The following is a 21,715-nucleotide window of genomic DNA, read 5'->3' as shown; positions in this document are numbered from 1 at the left end:
AAATAAAATGTTTTTTCTTAAGTCCACTTCACCCAAAATTATTTCGATCTCCGCTTCGGAAAAATTCTTTTTTCTTTCTTTCTCTTTCTTTGTTTGCGCCATGACTGACAGGTCGACAGGATGCATCTACATCTCCTTATATGGTGGTCATTGGCTATTCATGGGCGGGGATTTATGCTAATTGCTGATTACCAGGAGCGCGCTGTCACTTTACGATGGATTGACATTCATGATCATTTCCCAGCTTCCCGCGGCGTTCCTGAATCCGGAGTAGGTTTTTAGTAGCGTAGGCTTTTATGTGCAAATCTACACACAGATTTACTCACTTTTCATGAATGAGACACCATGTGTGTTATGTTCAACATCACAGACAGGCCGGAAAACAGGTTAGAAAACAGTACAAAGCAGAATGGAGGCCAGTGAAAATGTCATTGTGGTTACTCGCTACTACTTATCCAGTCTCTCTTTCAAACTTGGTGCAGACTAACAATGACTGAGCGCTGCTTGTACGGAGGCAGGCGCTGTTTTTTGGTGGTGCTTCATTGCATCTCACTGGTAAAGGGGCTAAAATTAGCGTGTGGATTAGCGGGTTGACCTGGGTATCATATCTCCATCAATGTCCATTGGAGCTGGAGCTGATCAAGCTGGAGCTGACTGGTGACAACTGCAGAGTCTTTTGATCCGCGTGTTGGTGGGTTTATTGTGCCCTAGAGAGTTGGAACCGAGCCTGACCTGATCAAACAGGCATTGTGATTTTGATGCTGTAAGGATACTGTAAGGAAAGCACTTTGCTCCGGTGCTGCTGCTGAAACACGCAAGTTACCCTCTTTACACTGCTGCGTCCATTTCCTTGTGTCACTTTGACACCAAACCTTAAGGGGACATGGCGAGGAAGCGGATGTTAACTGCCAAGCAAGCGTGCAGCACCATGTCTAGGAGGCCGAACCCCAGCTCGACACTCGTCAGCCCACACTCTGGTGCAGTGATTACCAACAGGTTCAGCCATGGAGCTCAGGTTCCTCCTCAATCATTACTTCAAGGTCCACACAGTTTAGTAAACTTTGCATTATACTTGCGTTGACCATGTTGTTGAGCTAACTTACTGTCTCTCTGAAGTAGCTGGCCGTTATTCACTCACTCTACAGAGGGAAACAGCACTTCAAAATAAAAGCTCTGTGCCAGATATTCACTGTACTTAAAAATAAAGTGTGTTTTTTACGACCTTGACGTGATCAGGAGTCAGCTGTGATCCATTCAGAATGGACCGCGACCCACCAATTGGGAACCACTGCTCCAGTGTATACTACTGAAACCTTATGAAGCTTTCTCGTGATCTTACAGTGTCAGAAATTCTTGAAATCTTTACGTCCTACTGAGTTGCAAAAGTCAAACAGACAAAAACAATCAATTTGTTTTATAGTGAGATGACTCATTAAGGAAGGAGTTGGTGGTGAATGGCTGAGGCTAAACATGGTTTTCACAAGACAGAGATGATACTGTAGGCACTTCTGCCAAACAACTGGTCATGCTGATGAACTGCATGATGCACAGTTACCGAGGATGCATTGGTTGCCATGCCAACACCTTGTTAAAGTCACAGCTAGGCCTCCTTTTTGCCTTCTCCTTTTCTAACCGGTGTATAAAAGCCATAATACCCCAACGGACATATTTCCCTGTGATTATGTGTACGAGCTCAGTGGCACCTCATGCTAATTGTCATCCTGCCATCGCTCCCATATTCACAGCAAAGAATGGCATCTTCAGGATTTATTTCTGTATAATCCTATTATCCCTCTCAGGCTGTTGAATAACAGCACGACACAAATGAAACCATGAGTGACTGTATATTTAAACGTGTACTTGTGTGCTTGTGTGCGGTTAAATACCTTGAAGGAGCTGTGTACCAGGGTTTCGTCCAGGTCGATCACCACGCAGTTCTTGCTGTAGTCATCTATACTGACCTCGGGCAGGAGGAACTTGGCCGGAGGCTGCAGAGACAATACACACCCTTTACAACACATACACAGAGGTTCACTGGAGGGAACAGCCTGCAGAGCACACTCACACACTCACACACTCACACACATACACACTCACACTGAGGGTGTGATGATGGCTCGTTAGAGTGTTGGAGATGATCACTTGTCCACTTTGGGTGACACTTCAGACACACTTGACAGCGTAAATGACCTGCAGGGAGGTTTCACGTAGCTTTCTGATACTTATCAAGAGTGTTTGTCATTGTAATAGGAATGAGACGATATGGAAACTTCATGTCACAATTATCCTGGTTTAAATAACAGCAATTTGGGATTACAGTCCTATTATTATCTCTCTATTATCGATCCTATAATTATTAATATACGCTTATAACTGACTGTTTAATGGCACTTAAACATATTTAAATCACTTTACCTTACCTCTTATTTTAGTGAACATCTTTTTTAGTGTAAAACAAACCATTGAATCAAAACGATTAAATATCAGACCATTTTGAAAAGCCAGCTTTTTAAAAAATCTTTCAATATGATATATGCCGATGCTTGATTTATATCTTGTGTTTTTTGAAGCTGGCGCACATGCAGCCTGTTTTTGCACAGCCTCTTTTATTGTTGGTTGCTGTGCAGTCTCTCTCATCATTCTGAAATCAGTGCCACAATATTAATAAGATATTGATGCATAGCTTAAGATCCTCAGGCAGAGGTCCTCTGCTTGTCCCAGAGTCCAGGCTGAAGACCAAAGGGGACGGAGCTTTTGCAATCAGGGACCCGAGGGTCTGGAACAACCTGCCTGAGGATATAAGGCTGTCTGAGTCACTGGCTTTGTTTAAGTCTCTGTTTAGTTTAATGTACTTCTATCGGAAAGCATATCCTGACTTTATCTGAACTGTCTGTCTATTTTATTGCTGTCTTATTGATGTTATTTCCCATTTATTATCTTGATTTTAGTTTTGGCCTTCCTTATTTTATCTTTTACTTGGTTGACATTTTATGACACGTTATTTGTTTTATTCTCTTTGTGTTTAGTTTTATTGAACAGCACTTTATTGAACAGCACTGTCTACAGTGACTCGACTGTGGGAACAGCATCATGGTATTTCATACAAAGTAGGGCTGCAACTAATAATTATTTTCATTATTTATTGGCTAATGCTTTACAGACAGTACTCCAACACAAATACATTACACACAACACAGCACAAGGTCTACATCTTCCTCACTGTCACCGTGAATCATGGGAATGTAAAAAGGAGACACAATGACATGAGATACAGTTAGTTTGTTTAAAAAACCAACAGCAGATGTCTATTAGTGCTACCGTTAGGGAGACTAAACCTCCGCCCTGATGGAAGCATCTGGAACTCAGCATGTAAAGGATGTTCAGGGTCCAAAACAACAATCTGTGCCTTTGAGATGGCGTCACTCCATACAGGTGCTGAAGGTCATTAAGGAGAGCACCAGTAATCTTTTCTCTTGACGAGATATTTAGTCTATAAAACGACAAAAAGGTGAAAAGGGTTCATCACAAACTCTGAGACTCCGAGGTGATGCCTTCAAATAGCTTGCACCAACAGCCCAAAACCTGAACATATTTAATTGGATGAAAACAACCGATCCTCACATGTGAGAAGCTGAAAGGAGTGAATGTTTTTCCTTGGCAATGACATCATCTACTTGTTACTACCGCTGCTAATATTCAAACTAATCTGTGCCTCTCTATGTGTGGTTTGACTGTACGACTCCCTGCTGATATTTTCTGTATTACCTCATGTTGACTGAGCTCTGTGACTGTGCTGCCTTCAGGGTCAGGGGGGAAAAGGAGAAACACTTGTGTCCTCTGCCAAGCAGGCCTGGGGTTACAGACAGGCACGGGGCAGATGGTGCAGCCATAGGGGGCAAACACACACACACACACACTGACACACACACACTCATACACTCACACACACACACGTACATCCATGCATTCATGCACACACACATACACACATGAATCCATATAGAGGTGAGGAGCAAGGACTCTGTCAATCTTGTGCTGCTGCTCAGTATGCCGGCCATTTTCTGCATGTCTCAGTGTTTTCACGTGTGTTTCGGCCAGGCTGACTGTATTTATCATGTCTTATCGCCGGACCGCATGCTGATGTATCATGGGAAGAATTCCCTGAGAGCAAGGACACTGAATGACATCCTGTCACGCCGTGATGAATGTGATTTACACATGCAGGTTGAGCAAAGAAAGGACGACTGAACGGGGACCTTGATATTTCCACCAGAGAGCTGCACCGCGATGAAGACGCCCTCCATCTGACGCCACAGCCAGGGGGCGCTATCCTAAACTGATAATGCTCAACCACAGCGCACAAAGCTTACTGATAGGAAGTTAGTTTAGTTAATCACTGTGGAGCAGACTGATCTAACAAACAGATGCTGAAAAGCATGTCTGTTTGTAAGTATAAGCATGTCACCTTGCGCAATATTGGCTGACACAATAATACAAAATGATCAAGATCATAAATTTTTTTTGCCAAACTTGTATTTCCAAATTACAGTTGTAGTTGCTTCACATAAGAAATTAGAACCGTTGACAAGTATATCAATACATCTAATTATACCTACATTATAATGTCTTATAAACCATTCATTAAGTGTCTTGCTTATAAACGTAAAGTAGGGAGGGTTAAAGGGTAGGCCTGTGTATATTTATATATTTTGGTTCCTTTGGTGCTTTCTGGCGTGCTGTTGTGACTGTCATACTTTGTGTTTTGGTATTTTTGCAAGACAACCTAACAAACTGCAGCCGTGTCTTGTGCGCCTACATCCCAATGTTGCTTTTACGTCACAGTTAAGACGTAAACTCAGACGTCAACCTGTCCAGGTCAGCTTGAGCTATTTAAGTCGCCTCGGACCCTGCCGGGAATACAAAGAGCAGACCTCCTCGCCACATGCACGTCCTGTCATTGAAGGGAGGAGTCTGCTGAGCGGTGTAGTTTAAAGCTTGGCTGCCATGTGGGATGCTGGGAGTGTGAATATCCTAAATTACAGTAAACCACAGGCACCGCGTAGATTCCAAAATAGCTAAATGAATCGCCGCTTCAGCACAAACAAACCAAGTGGACGTGTGATGAGGTACAAATCGTGAAAACCAAGCCCCCCCCCCCATCTCACGGACGGATAGGAGTTCATTGAGTGCATAATCACAATGTAATTTTGCTCGATACAGACTAATTGAATCAAGTGTTTTAAGTCATCCATTTGTTGATCCAAGCTGCAGCTGTAAAGGTCCAGCATAAGATTCAATGAATTTGATCTAATAAGGGAATCAATCATGTGCTGCTCCAGTGATCGGAAGAACATGATGGGAGAAATGGACAAAAGGACAGAGCCAAGAATAAATCATATCATAATAAATGGATTCGGATTATTCCTTCTACCATTAGAGGGCAAGCAGCACAAGTCGTAAGATTATCAGAATGCAACAGAAAAAAAAAATCGCCTCTGTGTCAACATCCACATGCAGCTAGAATGATGAAGCATGGCACAGCAGAGGGAAGAGGCTACAGTGATGGAGGGAGATGAAGAAAAATGAAAGATAATAATACATACACTGGGGATGGGGATGACCTGGACCTGGTCACACTGGAGAAAATAAACAGAGAGAAGAAAGAGAAAAGGAGAAAGAGATTGAGAGAGACAGGGTTGTAAAAGAGAAAAAAGCAAAACAGTGGAAAAATCTTTGCCAGGAAGAAATCGACAACATCTATATTGTAATCAACAAAGCGCAAGGGGGGGGAAGAGAAAGAGAGGGACAGAGAGAAGGGACGTATAGTACACGCTGTGATAGAAAGTGAGAACAACTTGCTGAAAAACAAACAGAGCTGCCATAGTAACAAACACGGCTGGCCAGAAATCCAGCAACAGTACACTGCTGGGAGGGACTCCAAAATCAGCCCTGCTCTATAACAAGGCTTTTTATGGCGAGGTTCGCTAGGTTCACTCCAAATTAATGGGAACTCATTTGTTAAGGAGGGGGTCCGGAGCGGGTCAGCGCTGACCACATGTATAGTGTCTGTAAGGGGCCACACATTCCTCCCCTGAATGCGAGACATTTACAGGTAAACAGGAGTGGAAATGTGATATGACTTTGCTCCATTTATAGCCCGGTGTACCTGCCTTGGCAGCCGAACACCGTGTTTGCGGAGGAGCTCGGGGGGTTTGGCGCCTTTTCCCGCGGCCAGAACGTTCGCTTCACACATCCTCACTACACTGGTCAGAGTGTGTGTGAGGAGAGGGGGAGGCGTGGGTGCCAGGCAATCCATCACACCGGACACACACAAGGCCCACTTTATAGGGATTAAAGCAGTGTGTGTGCATGTGTGCGTACATGTGTTGTCATGAGCGAGCATGTGTGTGTGTGTGTGAGTTCCTTTTGAGCTTCTCAGCGTGCTCTGTGTGTTATTTTGTGTGCGCGGTTGTGTGCGTAGGCAGATATCGAAGAATGCGAGATGGGAAGTGAGCCCGTATTTTCAAGCAGTGGATGGTAAACAACCTCTGGGTTCAGCGGGTTTGAAGCAGCTGGAAAAATTTGTGGAGGGAGCTCAGCGAGGCTGCACAGCGCCTCAGCCTCAGCTCTCTGCAGGAAAAGGCAAACCCTAACAAGCTCCCTGTAACAAAACCAAACAAATGTTACTCGTTACTGGATCTCTCGAGTCAAACTAGGATTCCTGTCGTAAAACATCAGCTAATTCCCGCAAGATTTTCTTTCTCGTCATGTGGATGCAAATGGTATGTAATTTGGAGCCTGGCCAAGAATGATGTGAGAGAAAAATGAGCTTCACCTTGGGAGGACTGCCATTCTCCTCTGGCGGTGGGGGCAGAGAGAGTGTCTTGTTGTTGGCGGGTGGTGGCTCCACGTGGTAGTCATTGTAGTTGCGGAAGCAGCAGAAGAAGGGGCTGAAAATGCTCCGGCTGCGATGCTTCTTTAGGCTGCTGTTGGACTGGGAGACTGGAAGAGATAATGAAAGAAAAGAGGGAAGTTATATGCATGTGCCAGCCAGCGGTGGAGGAAGTGCTCCAGCAATACCACACTGTAAAAACACTCTGTTACATGTAAGTAAGCCCTGCACTGGAAGGGAACTTTCAAAAATTCATACATGTTGTTCCTATAGTCTAAGACAGTTCAACAATATCAATAAACACAAACAACTCTCTCAAAACCAAAATGTACAACTCTAAAACTCATATTGTGATGCCATTAAGTATAAAGTCTGGAACTGCTCCAGACAACACTTGGGTTTCCATCCAAATGTAGTGCAAATAATCAAATTTTCATAAACTTGGCAAAAGCAACTGCAAATTTATGCACCTTTTCTACTGTTGAGTGAATATTGGAAACTGGTTCATTAAGATAAGCAGTCAGAGGCACTAATTTTCCAGTTAGGTGCCGTTATATTACTGCAGAGGAAGAGGGCGCAATGAGAAGACAAAATTAAAAGAGCGATCGTCAAACCTCAAACAGAGGAAAACAATGGATATGTAACAATAGAGAGCACCTTGGACTGTGTGCTCCTGGAAGAGATCTGGGGTCTCATTTTTAGAAAACAACGCGTAGGATCCACACTCAGACAAAAGCCGAAAATGGAGTGCGCCAAAAAAACACACGACAATTTCTACAATCAGGCTTCCACCACACCTTCTGTGTCGCCAATGTCCCATTTCCAAAATGTTCGCAAGCATAGGTCAAAGTTTCTCCCATCATGTCTGGTTTTATAGATCTCAACTGTTACATGGGAAGTAGCTACGCTTCTTTCAGGCCTTGTTTTGTGCGTACGCAATGTTTATAAATGTAACAGCCCTGGTAACAGCCTTGTGTGCATAAGCGTGTTAAAATCCAACCAGAGATGAAGAGAGCTTGCAGCAGTCAATGATATAAGACGTCATCGCAATATGTCAGCATTTGAACCTGTTTCCATTGCACTTCACTGTATTTACCTTTAATCAATTACCCAACTGTCCCACCTCCCCCAAGCGTAAAAACTCTATTATGATATTTCAAGACTTTTTATGAATATTTGATGTTTCTTCTCAATGCAAAAATTGAAAATGTGCAAAAAAAGAAATGGACAGAAACAAACCTAATGAATTGTTATGATGTTCTAGGTGACAGTGAGAGCACCCAGAAAAAAAGAAAACAAACATTCTGTGGGTCCACAAATCAGACTCAGCCTTTATACTTGATGACATCACAAGTTTGAAGAGAGAAAGCAGCTCATGTTCACAAATACTGATTGAACTTTTCAAGGTCATGGAAATAACATATTGGAGTTCTTAATTGAGGTGGTGCTCCCCTTTACGAAAGTTCCGAATAGTCTGACATTGTAGGACATTTTTTTAACTTTCCTGTGAAATGTAAGATATGACCAACACCATTTTCATATCTGTCCGTACAATGAAGCACATTTTGGTAAAAATGCCCTTTTCAGGTTTTTACATTGGTTGTATTGTTCAGAGCTAGAGTGGAGTAATCAACTGTCCTCTTTAACTCGCTGTCACGCCCACAATTTTCACTCGACATACGTCATCTTTGGTCAAAATGGAGTAAAACTTTTGCTCTTTCAAACAGTGTTACTGTGGAAGCAAACAGACTTACACATTTGGCACAGTGAGCCTGAGAGTGAAAGGAACACCACTAAAGGCCACATTAAACTCAATGTTAACTGAGACCAGAAATGCTGAAATATTCCACAGCATTTATACATTTATGGTGTTATTCAACATTTAACGTCAGCACTGTAGTGTAGCGTCAGCTTTTCAACATGCGGCATTCCCACCTGCAATTTCTTCAGAAACTGCATTTTCTAATTTAGGTGGCGTTCCCCTTTAAAAATGTTTGACATTTGAGGACATTTTTTCGGCTTTCAAGTGAAACGTAAGATGATAAGATACCAATACCACTTTCATATATGTCTGTTCAATGAAGCGCTACAGCTGAACGTTAGCTCAGCTTAGATAGGAAGCAGACGGAAACAGTAGTAGTTCGGCACATATAGCAAACAGTAAAACGACAAATTGTTATTTTTTATTGTATTCTTTTTTCATTTTTATTGGTAGGTGTATTTTGCTGCTGTCAGACAGAGCTAGAGTAGCTGTGTCACTGTTACCAGCAAACACCCAACAACGCCGGGTTGTGAAGTCAATTTGACATTGTGGCCCATTCTGGTGCCATTACATGATGCAATTGGGCCCAACAACACTTTTTCCCATAGACTTACATTGTGAAGGAGAGGTCTGTAATTTACAGGATACATTAACATCAACCCCTGCAAAATGACTTGTTTCCATGTCTCTTTTCAAATCCATGGTGAGGCGGCAGTAGCTCAGTCCATAGGGACTTGGTAGTATGGACTGCCAAGGTGCCCTTGAGCAAAGCACCATCCCCCAACTGCTAAGGGCGCCTGTCTACTCTGACATCTCTCTATCTGAAACATGTTTAGACCTTGATTGTGCATGTGTGTGTATTTCAGGTTTGAGTGTATATGACAACAGAGTGAAAAATTGAATTTTCCCTCAGGATTAATAAGGTATATCTTCTTAAACTTGAAAATACTTGAAAAAAAATGTCCAGTAGCTATTAACTACAGCTGTGAAATAAATGTAGTGGGATAAAATATATATTATATGTAAAAAATATTTACCTCTGAAATTTAGTGGAGAAAAATTACACAAAGCTCAAACTTGTACTTAAGCACAGAAATGGCGTTGATGTGTTAACACCAACAAATACCACTGTGAGACATCACATCGCCTCTTGACTTTGAATCAAGTGCTGTTTTAGTGCCGTTTCACAGCAGTGTCACCTGTTCAGAGCAGGTTTACGGGATGGTTAAAAGCCTTTATGTTGACGAAAAAGCATTCTCTGCAAGAAAAAAAAAAAAAGGCAGAAGTGATGCTCGGAGTTGCGGACAGACTGTGTTTTACATGCATCATCTCATTATCGTGACAAAAGGGGGCTGAGATGTATGTTGTACAGCGCAGCGAGGGAGCACAGGGACAAAAATAGCCATCATCAGAGTGCCCTCTGGGAAGGTAGTCTAGTTAATTAACATCAAGAAAGAAGGAAAGAGCGAGACAGACGGATTAATATCATATATGTGGGAGAAAACGGCAGAAAATATGACAATAAATGTAAGAAAATGTATTTTTTTAAATTCAAGAGACGATGAATGTGCAGTAAAGACTGAAAACCACTGCACACATGCAGCAGATTCTATATCTTAATAACATTTCTATTGGCTATGTTTGACAGCAACCTAACTGCAACTAGAATCACATGCTTGTGAAGACGAGTTGATCAGTGGCAGAGTGCTGCAAAGCTCCGGGGAGAAAACAACATACACATATAGGTCCCTGGTTACATCACTCCTCCTTCACTGTCTCTAAAGCCCATGGCCTACTTTCGCACTGACAGAGGAGAAACAAGCAGGCTCCAGTGGTCTGTAGGCCTCTATAAATGTTCTATCACGGATTATGATTTTTATATTTTCTGTCGGTGAGGACAAGTGGATAAAAATAGAAATTTGGGCAGCTCCAGTACAAAGGCTAAAATCTGACAGCGCAATTATCCCGAGGTGCTCCTGAAGTAGAAATTCTGCCACTTTAATTGCTTCAAAGGTAATTTCTAGGCATGGAAATCCCAAATCTGTTCAGGACTTTGAAGTGTCCATGGGCTGACTTTAGCAGGAATCATCATTTTGGTGCCTCGGAGCGGCCATCACACAGCGTCCCTGTTTGCCGCCGTCTTGTTAACGTGTTCATACAGCCGTGTGACACAGGCAGCCCAGTTAGCCATGCATGCTGAGGCTGTTTGCAGCCTGCTCGTGTTCTGAGAGCCTTCAGATTGACGCCTGGAACTATCCTTGGGTTGCTCCGACTGGATCTGACAGGCTGCGGGCAGTTCATCTTCTTTGTTCTCTCCCCGTCTTTGTAGTCCAAAGCTCGCCGTGGCTCTTCCTCTTCTCCGATAGATGTTCCCGAGAAGCAACACTTGGGTAAACAAACACAGCTATACAGTTGGAACAGGAAGGCAACATGCTGTGTTACTATAACCTGCGTGGTGATTGAAGGAGATGTTCTGCCCTTGTAGACTCACTGCTGGTACAGAGAACTGATAAAAGTACACGGACTAGAAGTGTACACTCTATATTTCTCTCCATCTGGGGATTTAAAAGTAAACTTGAATGTTTACTGTTACACAAAGAGAAAGCCTTAATGGTTTCATCTGATTAAAGGCAAAACAACTCACACTGAAAGCATTAACCCCATAACAGCGAGGTCACCAATCACACACACACACACACACACACACACACACACACACACAGTTGAGGAAGTCTCATTAAGTTGTAGAGACTTAATGTGGTCGAATTAAATACATATGCCAAACTTCAAATTGTGGCATGACCTTTAAAGAACATTAACTTTAAAATATAAAGGGGTGGTTCTCCCAAATATAATGTGAGCTTGCAAACAGATTTGGTGTAATTTAGGTGAGTGGAATATCCTTTGTGGTGTTCACAGCACTTACTAATGGGCACCATTTTCTATTGAATAAAGGCACATTTTAGTAGGTTATACAAGCTGCATCTAATGGCTTTGTTAATGGCTAATAACTAATGTGCTAATGCTTTATAGATCAATTATGATCTGTTAATAAGAGCACTTTTGGGTCACTGATTGGTTTTTATCCTCCTCCAAGCACAGCTGATTTTAAAGGTGCGAAAATGAATCAATCAGCTACAATTCTGAAAATCTATTAATCTTCAATTATCAAGCAAAAGTGACAAATAATGGTTTCAGCTTCTCAAATGTGATGATTTTCTGCTTTTTTCTTTGTCATATAATCGTAAATCAAATATCTCTGGGCTTTAGACTATTCACTAGACAAAACACGCAATTTACAGATGTCACATTGGGGCTAAAAATGAAGCCAACGCAGAAGTGCCAAAAACTGCAGTTCCTCTAATGGCCACTTGAGGCTGGCTCCAAGAGTCAATCCCAATAGACACCCATGTTACAATCCCCAACTTTACAGCAGAAATAAACACGTTTACAGCCTGGTACAAAAAGGGTTTGGTCTCTATAGCTGATTTCCTCCTTCATGACAACTGTCCGGGGGGCGGGGTTTATGTTTGTTTATGATCACTTCTATCGCTAAAGGTGCCGGTTCCTTGCTAATTTGAGCAAAACGGAGGAGGAGAAACGGCGCATAAGGTCACAGATGCTATTATACTTTCTATTTTACGTTATCTGTGTGTTTGGAAACGTATTTTGTACCAATTTATTCTTGCACTGGAAACTAGCTGTTAGAGTGCTGCCAATAACACGTTAACATTAGGGTTATTTTTTGTCTATTTCTCTCCGTGTATCACCTGCATCAACACTGGGGGGCTGCCATTGTTGTTTAGAGGAGTAAGGTAATTGGTTTAGAGGGCTGTGTGACGTCAGAGAGCGTAATTGGGAGTACATCAATCTGGTACGAGTTCATGGGTGGTAAGTTACGGGCTTGACTGCCGTTCCAGTGCACTTTCACAGGAAGAAGGTTGTAAAAACACGGGTTACGGGTTGCCTGGAATGCGGCATAAAGTTACACATATTGAAGGGCGGGCCACTTTGAGTGTCTGGCTGTCTGCGAGGAATTGTTAGTCTATGACTCAGATCCACCCCTCACTCCTCCACAGTTCAGATCTCGTCTACATAGGGTCATTTCTGGCTCTTAAAAACCAAGATGGTGACGGCTTAAATATCTAACATGAGGCTTCAAAACAGGAGTCCACAAACCAGTGGGGGACGTCATGGTAGCTACGTCCATTCTTTTATACAGTCTGTGATCGGAACTTTGGGAAATAGCTACAGACATCCTTCACAATGTTTCTGATGTTTTATGGACTAAAGTGAAAAATTATTAACCAATACTAATTGAGAATGAAAACCTTTTGTAGCAGCCCTTGTTGCTTTGTCTTTTCAGTTTCCTAGTTCATCAGGTAAACCACTCCAATACATTTGATTTGATTTGATTTGATTTTTATTAGGAATTTTAAAGCATGACGACTCAAAGGAGTATCACGACACAAAAAAGCCAAGGAACAGCAATTAAAAGCAAAACTTAAAACACTTATTTCCAGAGTGCTCCTCAATGAAATCAAGACACAATACATAAAACACAATTTACTGCAAACAAACTACATTATAAACCCTGCTCGTCCCTCTTGCAACTCCAAATTTCCACCCTCAAAAGTGAACCATCTCTGCAAATCCTCCCTAACTCTGATTTTTATGTGGACTTCTTGGAAACTCATCACTGTGAATAATTTGAAGCTTTTAGCAAAATGCTGTGATTAGAATTCTGTTATTTTTTTATTCATTTATTTATGTAATTTCATTGTTTTTTATCATTTAAATTACCTTTTTATATAAATTTATTTAATTTATTTATTTTATTTTTAATTTAATTTCATTTTATTTTCATTTTTTTTCTTGCCAGGGTTGGGGATATTATAATTATTTTCATTGTTGAAATGTTACTGTTCACATTAAATGTTTCAATAAAAAAAATTATTATGACCTTACTCTTAATAACGCACCAGTCAATGTCCTGAAGCAATTTTTTTTTTCCCGTAACTTTTTAATCCATTTTTTAATCGTCATTTTAAATGTTGTGAGCTCCAAAAACCAAATTGCATTCACTTCCATTGCAGTAGGGGTGGCGACAGACATCTCAGAGAGTCGGAGTAAAAACCTGGGCAAATAAAACCCAAACTATCCGTTAGTAATTGTAATCTGAGTGACTGGACCATACGCTTTCAGTTTGGAGGGACTTCCCTCATTCTCCTTAAAGTTGGCCTCAAACTCTTTGATGTCATTCTTCGCTCCTCCATTTTGAGACATTTTCCCGCCCTGGTCCGCTGCCCCCGAAACCGCTCTGAAAAAGCAGGTGGGAGTGCGAGAGCTTGGAGAGAGAAAGGAGAGGCAGCTCGGACGAGGAGAGAAGGGCGTAGAATGGGTGGGGAGAGTTACTGTGGCGAGACAGCCTATACTTGGGTCTGATTCTTACTCCACCCCCTCCTGCACCACCACCCTACACAAACAGAGCTTTCCTTTCTCCCTTTGACACAAACAACATAGCTGAGAGTTGACTGCTGCCGGAGACTGAGCAAACACACACACACACGCACGCATGCAGCATATGTTCACATGTTTAGGCAAAGGGCCACGTGCACAGTGATCAACAAACAGCATACTTCACAGACTGACGCAAACTTTTTTTTCTTTCAATGTCCTTGCTCAGGAATGTGACTGGAGCCGGCTCGCCTTGCATAGTAATGCTCTGAGAATAACAGCAAAAGGTTAAAGTGCAACATTTGCCGTTAAGGAAACAGGAGGCTCGACCTGCGCAAACACAAGCGGAATCAGTCAAACGAGACACTAAAGCACTGCAGGAATTAGCTGACAGTCTGCGGTTCTGCTAATAAGAGATCCACCTCACTAAAATCTCAGTAAAGGGCGGTGCATGCGAGTGGTTTTATCCAACAAAAGCTCCCTAGAGAGAGACAGAGATATGAGGCCAAAGCTGCAGCCTCCTCGGAGCAGGTGCAGAATTATTTACCCGCTGAATACACTTCATTCGATCAGCATATTCCCTTGAAGTGAGAGCTGTAAAAAAACGTCCCTTTATGGCAGTGCCTGTGTCAGTGCTCCTTCTGAACGTTAGGTAACAGGGATAGAAGCCCTCTCTAGTCAATCAGAGCCAGCCGGGGCCCAGGCTCTCTGTCACATGTTCAGGCACAACCACTAACAAGGCCGGAAGAGGGAGAAAACGCAGGAAATTCTCAGCATTCCTGACAGGAAGAGATAATCACCCCATGACCCACAGCGTGGAATAATGCCAAGCTCCGAGAGGGGAATATGATCCCCGGCTTAACTCAAGACTTTGGAGGTGGCCTCCTTTACTGTAGCTTTAAAAGCACATAAAAGTACGCACGCAGCCAAAACACAACATTTAAAATACGACAGAGGGTTTAAGTTTAGCAGCTGGATGAAGTCTCAAAGGGTCATTCAGCACTGTTGGGTCAAATGCTTCTGAGGGGGGAGGGGGCGAGCCAATAGTGCAAACAAGTAAAGGTTAAATCAGGTTTATCACAGCTTGGGTCTCATATTCATATGGACATAATTTCTAATAGTTATAAACATTGTGCTCACCAAATTAATCGCTGAGATCTGGGAACATAACAACACTGATGTAGCGGTCAGATGATCACACAGGTTTTAAACAACCCCCAGATCGTGGACCTCATAATATTTCTAGCAGGCTGCGAGTAAATCATAAGATTTGGCAAAAAAAAGCTGATTAGTAATCATAATTTTATAGGCTATTAAATGGTAACTTTGGTATTTTTCCAACCCCTGGACCTTATTTTCCCATGTTTATGTGTCCAAGTGACTAATGGGAACAACAATTTATGAATTTGGTCCAGTTTTGAACGAGAGTGCTGCAGGCAGCGGCCAAAAACAGGCAATATGCGTCATTTATGTCCACTACAAGCACTTGTTTTTGCCATTGACAGCCTCACAATATTATTCGATCATTTTAACTGGATTCCTACAGCGATAGACCTTTTTTTAGAGAGTAAAATCCTGCAACAGCCCCAAATTCCCCATCGCCAAACCTACCAAACTCCATTTAAATAAATTGTAATTTTATTATCGCATACAAACTCCATTTAAAGTTGACAGAAACAAAATAAAACTCACAAATACTATCTTAGTTTGTCTCTCCACTGTTCCAACAATCACCAATTCTGATTTGGTTGAAATAAACCTTTAGTTCACCCAGTTAGATGTAAAAATATGATGCCTCCATACACGCTAAAATTACTATTTATTTGAATGGAGTCTGGTGGGTTTGGTGATTGGAATTTCACGGCTGTTTCTGGTTATGAAACACGACTTTACACTTTCACAAAAAGGTCTATCTCAGTAGGGATCCTTCACATAATGCTGTCAGACACTTATAATAACAATCTGAGCTTGTCAATTGCAAAAATAAACACAGTGGATGCACATTTAGGCTACAAATGCCCTGAGTGGTTATATGAAGCCTGCTTGCTGCCCTATGGTTCAAATACTGGACCAATTTCAAAAACTGTTGTTCCCATTGGTCACTTGGACACAAAAACATAGTAAAATGGAGCCCAGGTTGAAAAATACCACGTTTTTTTTGCCTATTTTGCAGAGACTACGTTGAACTTGGAGCATTCTGCACTGCATTTTCCCTCATCACCGAGTTGGCTGGTCTGAAACCAAATTATCAATATAAAACGTGCAGGACAAAAAAGGCAGGGAACCTCTGATCTGAACCACTTTATTTGGTTCACATGTGAGTGCACCTGAATGTCAGTAACAATCCCTGTGTGCACAGTAATATATTCAATAACATAATGGCATTGGTAGCTCCTGTGTGACAGACCATAAATTGCACTCCAGCAGCAGTTAGTTGTCCAACCAGGCAGGTAAAGTGTGCGGTACCTGGGGGGCATGAAGGTGAATGTGAGAACGGTCCATGTGAAGGTGCATCTTAAATTATTCAGATGGAAAACAGGCCAGGTTTAAATGGCACAGCCGGGTACTCAACATACACCAAAATAAACAGCCAGGAGCCACAGGGATTTTCACGCTGTCTCTGCTGTACAAAGCTACTGTATGACAGAAAAACAAGCCCTCCTGACACACTGATAACTTGACATCATGGGCACGGAAACATCAGCAGCCAAAAATGACTCCCACTATCGCCTCAAGCAGTGTGGGCATGACTTTTCAGATTATTTCCTACCTCCTCTCACTCAGATTTTGAGTGTGGGGTGTTTGCATTAAAAGTGGAACCAGCTGTCTGTGGCTGTGACATTCTTACTCCCAGCTCTTTAAATAAAGACGCCTGGTCGGTGGCCCTACATGTCAAACTATGACGCCCTGCTGTAGGTATCCCTCTGGTGCAAGTTTTAATAGGACAGGGACGGTTATCTGTTTCTACTCATTACAAGCATTGTTTCTTTTCACACTAAATTTCTATTTACGCAGGACATGTACAGTTTCCTACAGTCTCTTGTCAAAATAAATTTTCATAATAGGTTTAGTTAAGCTGGACATAGACTGCACGATTTGAGAACGTTTGTGACCCAATTTTTAAGCCACACAACTTCTTTCAGTGTCAATTTCAGCTTTGTCAGGCGTCGTTTGCTATGCAGAGTACAGGGTGCAGCAAGGACCGATCATGACCTGATCAACTGCTCCTGACCAACCGTCGGACATTCAGACAAATTTAGGATACGTAAGAAATTTTTGGTCAGCTGTCGACAGGCTTTTGCACAGCTGCAGCAGAGCCACAAGTCAATTCCTAAGATAAGCACCTTTTTTGTCACTGCCTGTGCAAAACGTCAAACACAGAGTCTGAAAGTGACGTGGTGACACATGTCACATGGACAAAAAAATACAGAAGCCAAGTTTGTTCGAGTTGTACCAACAGCATACGTGCCTCTTCAACATATTTCCTCCTATCATGACGGATGTAAACAAGAGAAACACTGGCAAATGTTGTGAACCGAACTGGTGCAACGTTGCAGACCTCTGCTAACAAGCAAGCTTCTACCTGCTTCTACCTGCATCGGAGCTTTCAAACAAATCTTTATTGACAATTATCAATAGCTGGAACAATCTGCAGGGGCCTTGTTGATCAGACTGTACAGTGTCCATCCATCCATCCATCCATCCATCCATCCATCCATCCATCCATCCATTTTCACCCACTTATCCGGGGCCGGGTCGCAGGGGCAGCAGGCCGAGCAAAGCACCCCAGACGTCCCTCTTCCCAACAACACTTTCCAGCTCCTCCTTTTGGACCCCAAGGTGTTCCCAGGCCAGATGAGAGATGTAATCCCTCCAGTGTGTTCTGGGTCTGCCCGAGGGCCTCCTACCAATGGGACGTGCCTGGAACGCCCAGGAGGCATCCTGATCAGATGCCCAAACCACCTCAACTGACCCCTTTCAACATGAAGGAGAAGCGGCTCTACTCCGAGCTCCCTCCAGATGTCTGAGCTCCTCACCCTATCTCGAAGGCTGAGCCCAGCCAAGCTACGGAGGAAACTCATTTTGGCTGCTTGTATCCATGATCTCATTCTTTCGGTCACTACCCAGAGCTCATGACCATAGGTGAGGGTTGGGATATGCCCAGCTTTAGTTTTTAGGTTTACTTCATTTGGCTTTGGCAACACAAGACTCGTGGTTTGGGGTTAAAATGAGTATGTTAATAATAAACATGACATTATGTCACATACATCGTGTTACATACCACATTTGGTAGTTAAGATAACTCAACATTGACTTTTGGTTTAACACGGGACATGAAGTGAAAGTACTCAGTTTTAACAACCCATCTACTTCCCTGAGTAGACGCTCTCGCACTGTCTACTACACAAGTTCTAATAATGAAAGTGTTGGTATCAGACGCTGAGGGCCACTAACCAACCGACTGTATTTGATGAGCTGGGAATAAGAACAGGTTGCTACGGCTTATATAACACCATGTGAGATAAAATACTTCTTCGGCTGCAGCCAAAATGAAAAACAGTACTCCACACACACACACACACACACACCGACAGGTAATCCACTATAAGCCCAGAGCCTGGGATCTAAAAGTCTTGAGTTGCACTTAGAGTCAGAGCGAGCACCTGAAGAAGAAGCTGTTTCTGTGCCCGGCTATCACTAACAGCAACAGACAAGCAGCGAGGGGGAACTCCTTGTTGTGCACTGTGTCAGCAAAATAACACTGTGGAAGGAATCCCTGCAGTAATACACTATATAGTTCCAACTGGGATGACGCTGAGAAAGGAAACACTTTTATCTTATTGTTAGGTTTGGACAGGGACTGCGACTATGTTCACTTGGCTCTTGACTGTTTTTAATGAACAAAAATGCACAATGTCCCAGAGCACAAGGTGTCATCTTCAAAGTGCTTGTTCTGTTTGATCAGCAAACCAAAAGATATTCAAATTTCAATCACATTAAACTAACGAAAGCAGTAATCTTCACATTGGGGCAACTGAAGCAAATATTTGGCTTTTTTATTAGTCGTGCTGGTGGCATGAAAATGTCAGTAACATGGTTCAATACTTCAGTTCTTCACTGAAATACCTCAACAACTATTGGACGGATTGCCGTGAAATGTAGTGCAGACAATCATGTGTCTCCTGACTTTTCATCAGGCGCTTTCATCATTCTGCCCTCGTTCATCCAAAACAGATTATTATGTTTCCACACACGAGAAAATCCCACAAAGAGGGGCGATGATAATTACAACAGATCGGCTTCCAAAACAATATTTACACCAAAGAGCATCTGCTTCACAATACACTTGAACATGTGTCTGCTCACACACACACACACACACACATACACACACACACAGAGCAGATCCAAACAGCTGAGAGGAGTTAGGTAGTATCAGATGAGCTGACACTTCAGCCAGTGTGTGCTCACTGTGCCGAGGTCCTTGGTGGGTTATGTGTGAGGCCATCAAGGCAATAATAGCACAGTATGATAAAATAAACTCCCATTAAGCCTCCTTACTTCACCGCACAGACAGCTGAGGCTGGGGTGAAAATTACAGGCTGTGGGGGGGGGACTGCACACTCAGTTACAGCAGATGCCTTTAGTCACACTGACTGACCCTCAGCTGCCCCTCTGGCTTTATTTCCCTACTTATCCGGGAGGATTTATATGTATATATAAGCATCCTACATGACCTTATGTAACTGACATTCACTCAATAGCCCAGTTACATCTGAAGTCAAGACACGGTTTGCTGATTTAAACCACTCGGCTGGCACCCATGTCGTACTGCAGGGTACTAATTGTCCATGCTGCTGCCGTGAACCCTGACACAGAGATGTGGGTGGGTCTGCCCCTGCTTTCCTGCCTGAGTTGCACAGCGGCGTGGGCGCTTTGGTGGCAGTGCCAGCCTGCCTGCAACCCCTGAGGAGGGTGGGGTGGGGGGGCGAGGGCTGCTGCATCTTGAGCGCTCCGCGTAATGAAGGAGATGACAAGCGCGGGGGAATTAACCCACTGAGAGCTCAGGGAGAAATAATGAGGGAGATCTGACTGTTCTGCCGGAGTTACGCAACCGGCAGCAACACGGCCCACGTTGTTTGAGGCTGCGGCAGTTTATTATTTATATATCTTTTTATATTATCATCTACAACTGTGCACTCAATGCCAGAGGCTTAGTGACTGATGGGAAATCCTCCTTGCCGGTCTGTTAGTTAAAAAAACGTTGGAATATTTAATGTCAGATGAAAATAAGGGCCTGCCTTAAGGCTTCTCTTGAGAATGGACATGCACGTACACAGCGTGACCTCAGAGATGCTGTCCGGGCAGCTGTTAAATTGATCCTGAAAGTTGATCCACTGAGCAGTTCGTGTGTAATTTAAAGGGGAACTCCAACAATTTAGTATTGATCTTCCATTAGATTCATAGCCTGGAACCTCTCAGTTTATTTTCAGTTTCCGAGGGGTGTTATCAACAGCTGTAGCTGAAAATTCCCCCCGGACACAACTGGATGGCACCACAACCAATCAGAGGAACGAAACGTGTGACATAGCAGTGAGTGACGGACAAATGCAGCGTGCAGAGATGAGCTGTGATAGCGTAGCATCAAGAATCCTGCGCATAAGTGTTGACCTTTTTGCCATTAGAAAAATGGAAAAAGTACTTCAACAGTAAGTTCCACATTAGCTGCATCCATTTTGGTTTGCTTTGAAAATGCCTTTATGGTGGTCCTCTTGACTTCGCTAGGTTTACGGTTGCTTTAGTGTCCCCAGTGCAAGGATGCACGAGCCAAAAATGACATAATCGCGTATTCTGCATTAAGCGCTAAGACTTCACAAGATGTAAATCACCTTATCAAACCTGCCCCATGTTAGATAAATGGTTGTTATTGGCTTAAAACTAGCCAGATCGGCAGGAAATCGGTCTAAACGGGAGGGGGGACCAGATGCACCCGCAAGAGCAAATAAAAACATGAGCTCACAGATTTGTCTGATTTCTAGGCGATGGAATTCAGGTACTTAAGGTAAAATTAAATGGTAAAAATCAAAGCAGCACAGGCCTAACACACTAAATACCAAATAAAATAAATAAAAATAATAATAATAATTAAATTAAATTAAATCAAAATAAGAAAAATTAAATTATAAATTAATTGACACTAAAGTAAAACACTAAATATTAAATAAAATATATTAATTTAAAATAAATAATCAAATTAAATTACATTTAAAAATATCTAAATTAAAAAAATAATGCGAAACTAAAACACTCAATACTAAATTTCCCACAATGCAATCATCAGCATCTTTTCACTGTACTCTCCTTGTCTGGTAAATTACCACCTCTTTCGATCTCCTTGCCTCCAGTCTGTAATACTTTGTGTAAAAACAAACTGAGAAAACCCTGGTGACATCAAAATGACATCATCGGGGTTGTTTTTGTTTTTAGACGTGACTCCTTCAGAGCATCAGTAGACATTATACAACTGTTATTACAGCCTGAGTAGCACTCCCTATGGCGTGTTATTTAAAAAAACCTTGATGTTTTAACGGGTAAGTTTGGAT

At 42.5% G+C, this 21,715-nt stretch overlaps 1 protein-coding gene across 2 annotated transcripts in view; it reads right to left on the bottom strand.

Annotated features, from left to right (window-relative positions):
- The window catches only part of ctdspla (CTD (carboxy-terminal domain, RNA polymerase II, polypeptide A) small phosphatase-like a), a 45,946-nt gene that overhangs the window by 11,945 nt on the left and 12,286 nt on the right, over window positions 1-21,715 (bottom strand). Inside the window, exons 2-4 of one of the 2 annotated variants that reach the window (XM_050057098.1) lie at window positions 6,836-7,002; window positions 5,604-5,636; window positions 1,887-1,988 (exon numbers count right to left, since the gene is read on the bottom strand). In XM_050057098.1, coding sequence (XP_049913055.1) covers window positions 1,887-1,988; window positions 5,604-5,636; window positions 6,836-7,002 — 302 coding nt within the window. The remainder of the gene's footprint in view (window positions 1-1,886; window positions 1,989-5,603; window positions 5,637-6,835; window positions 7,003-21,715) is intronic. The other variant, XM_050057100.1, reaches the window with a different exon arrangement.

Source organism: Epinephelus moara, chromosome 11, assembly GCF_006386435.1.
Source record: "Epinephelus moara isolate mb chromosome 11, YSFRI_EMoa_1.0, whole genome shotgun sequence".
NCBI classification, from domain to species: Eukaryota; Metazoa; Chordata; class Actinopteri; order Perciformes; family Serranidae; genus Epinephelus; species Epinephelus moara.
Note: the sequence above shows the minus strand (reverse complement) of the source record. Positions and strands in the feature narration are given on the sequence as shown.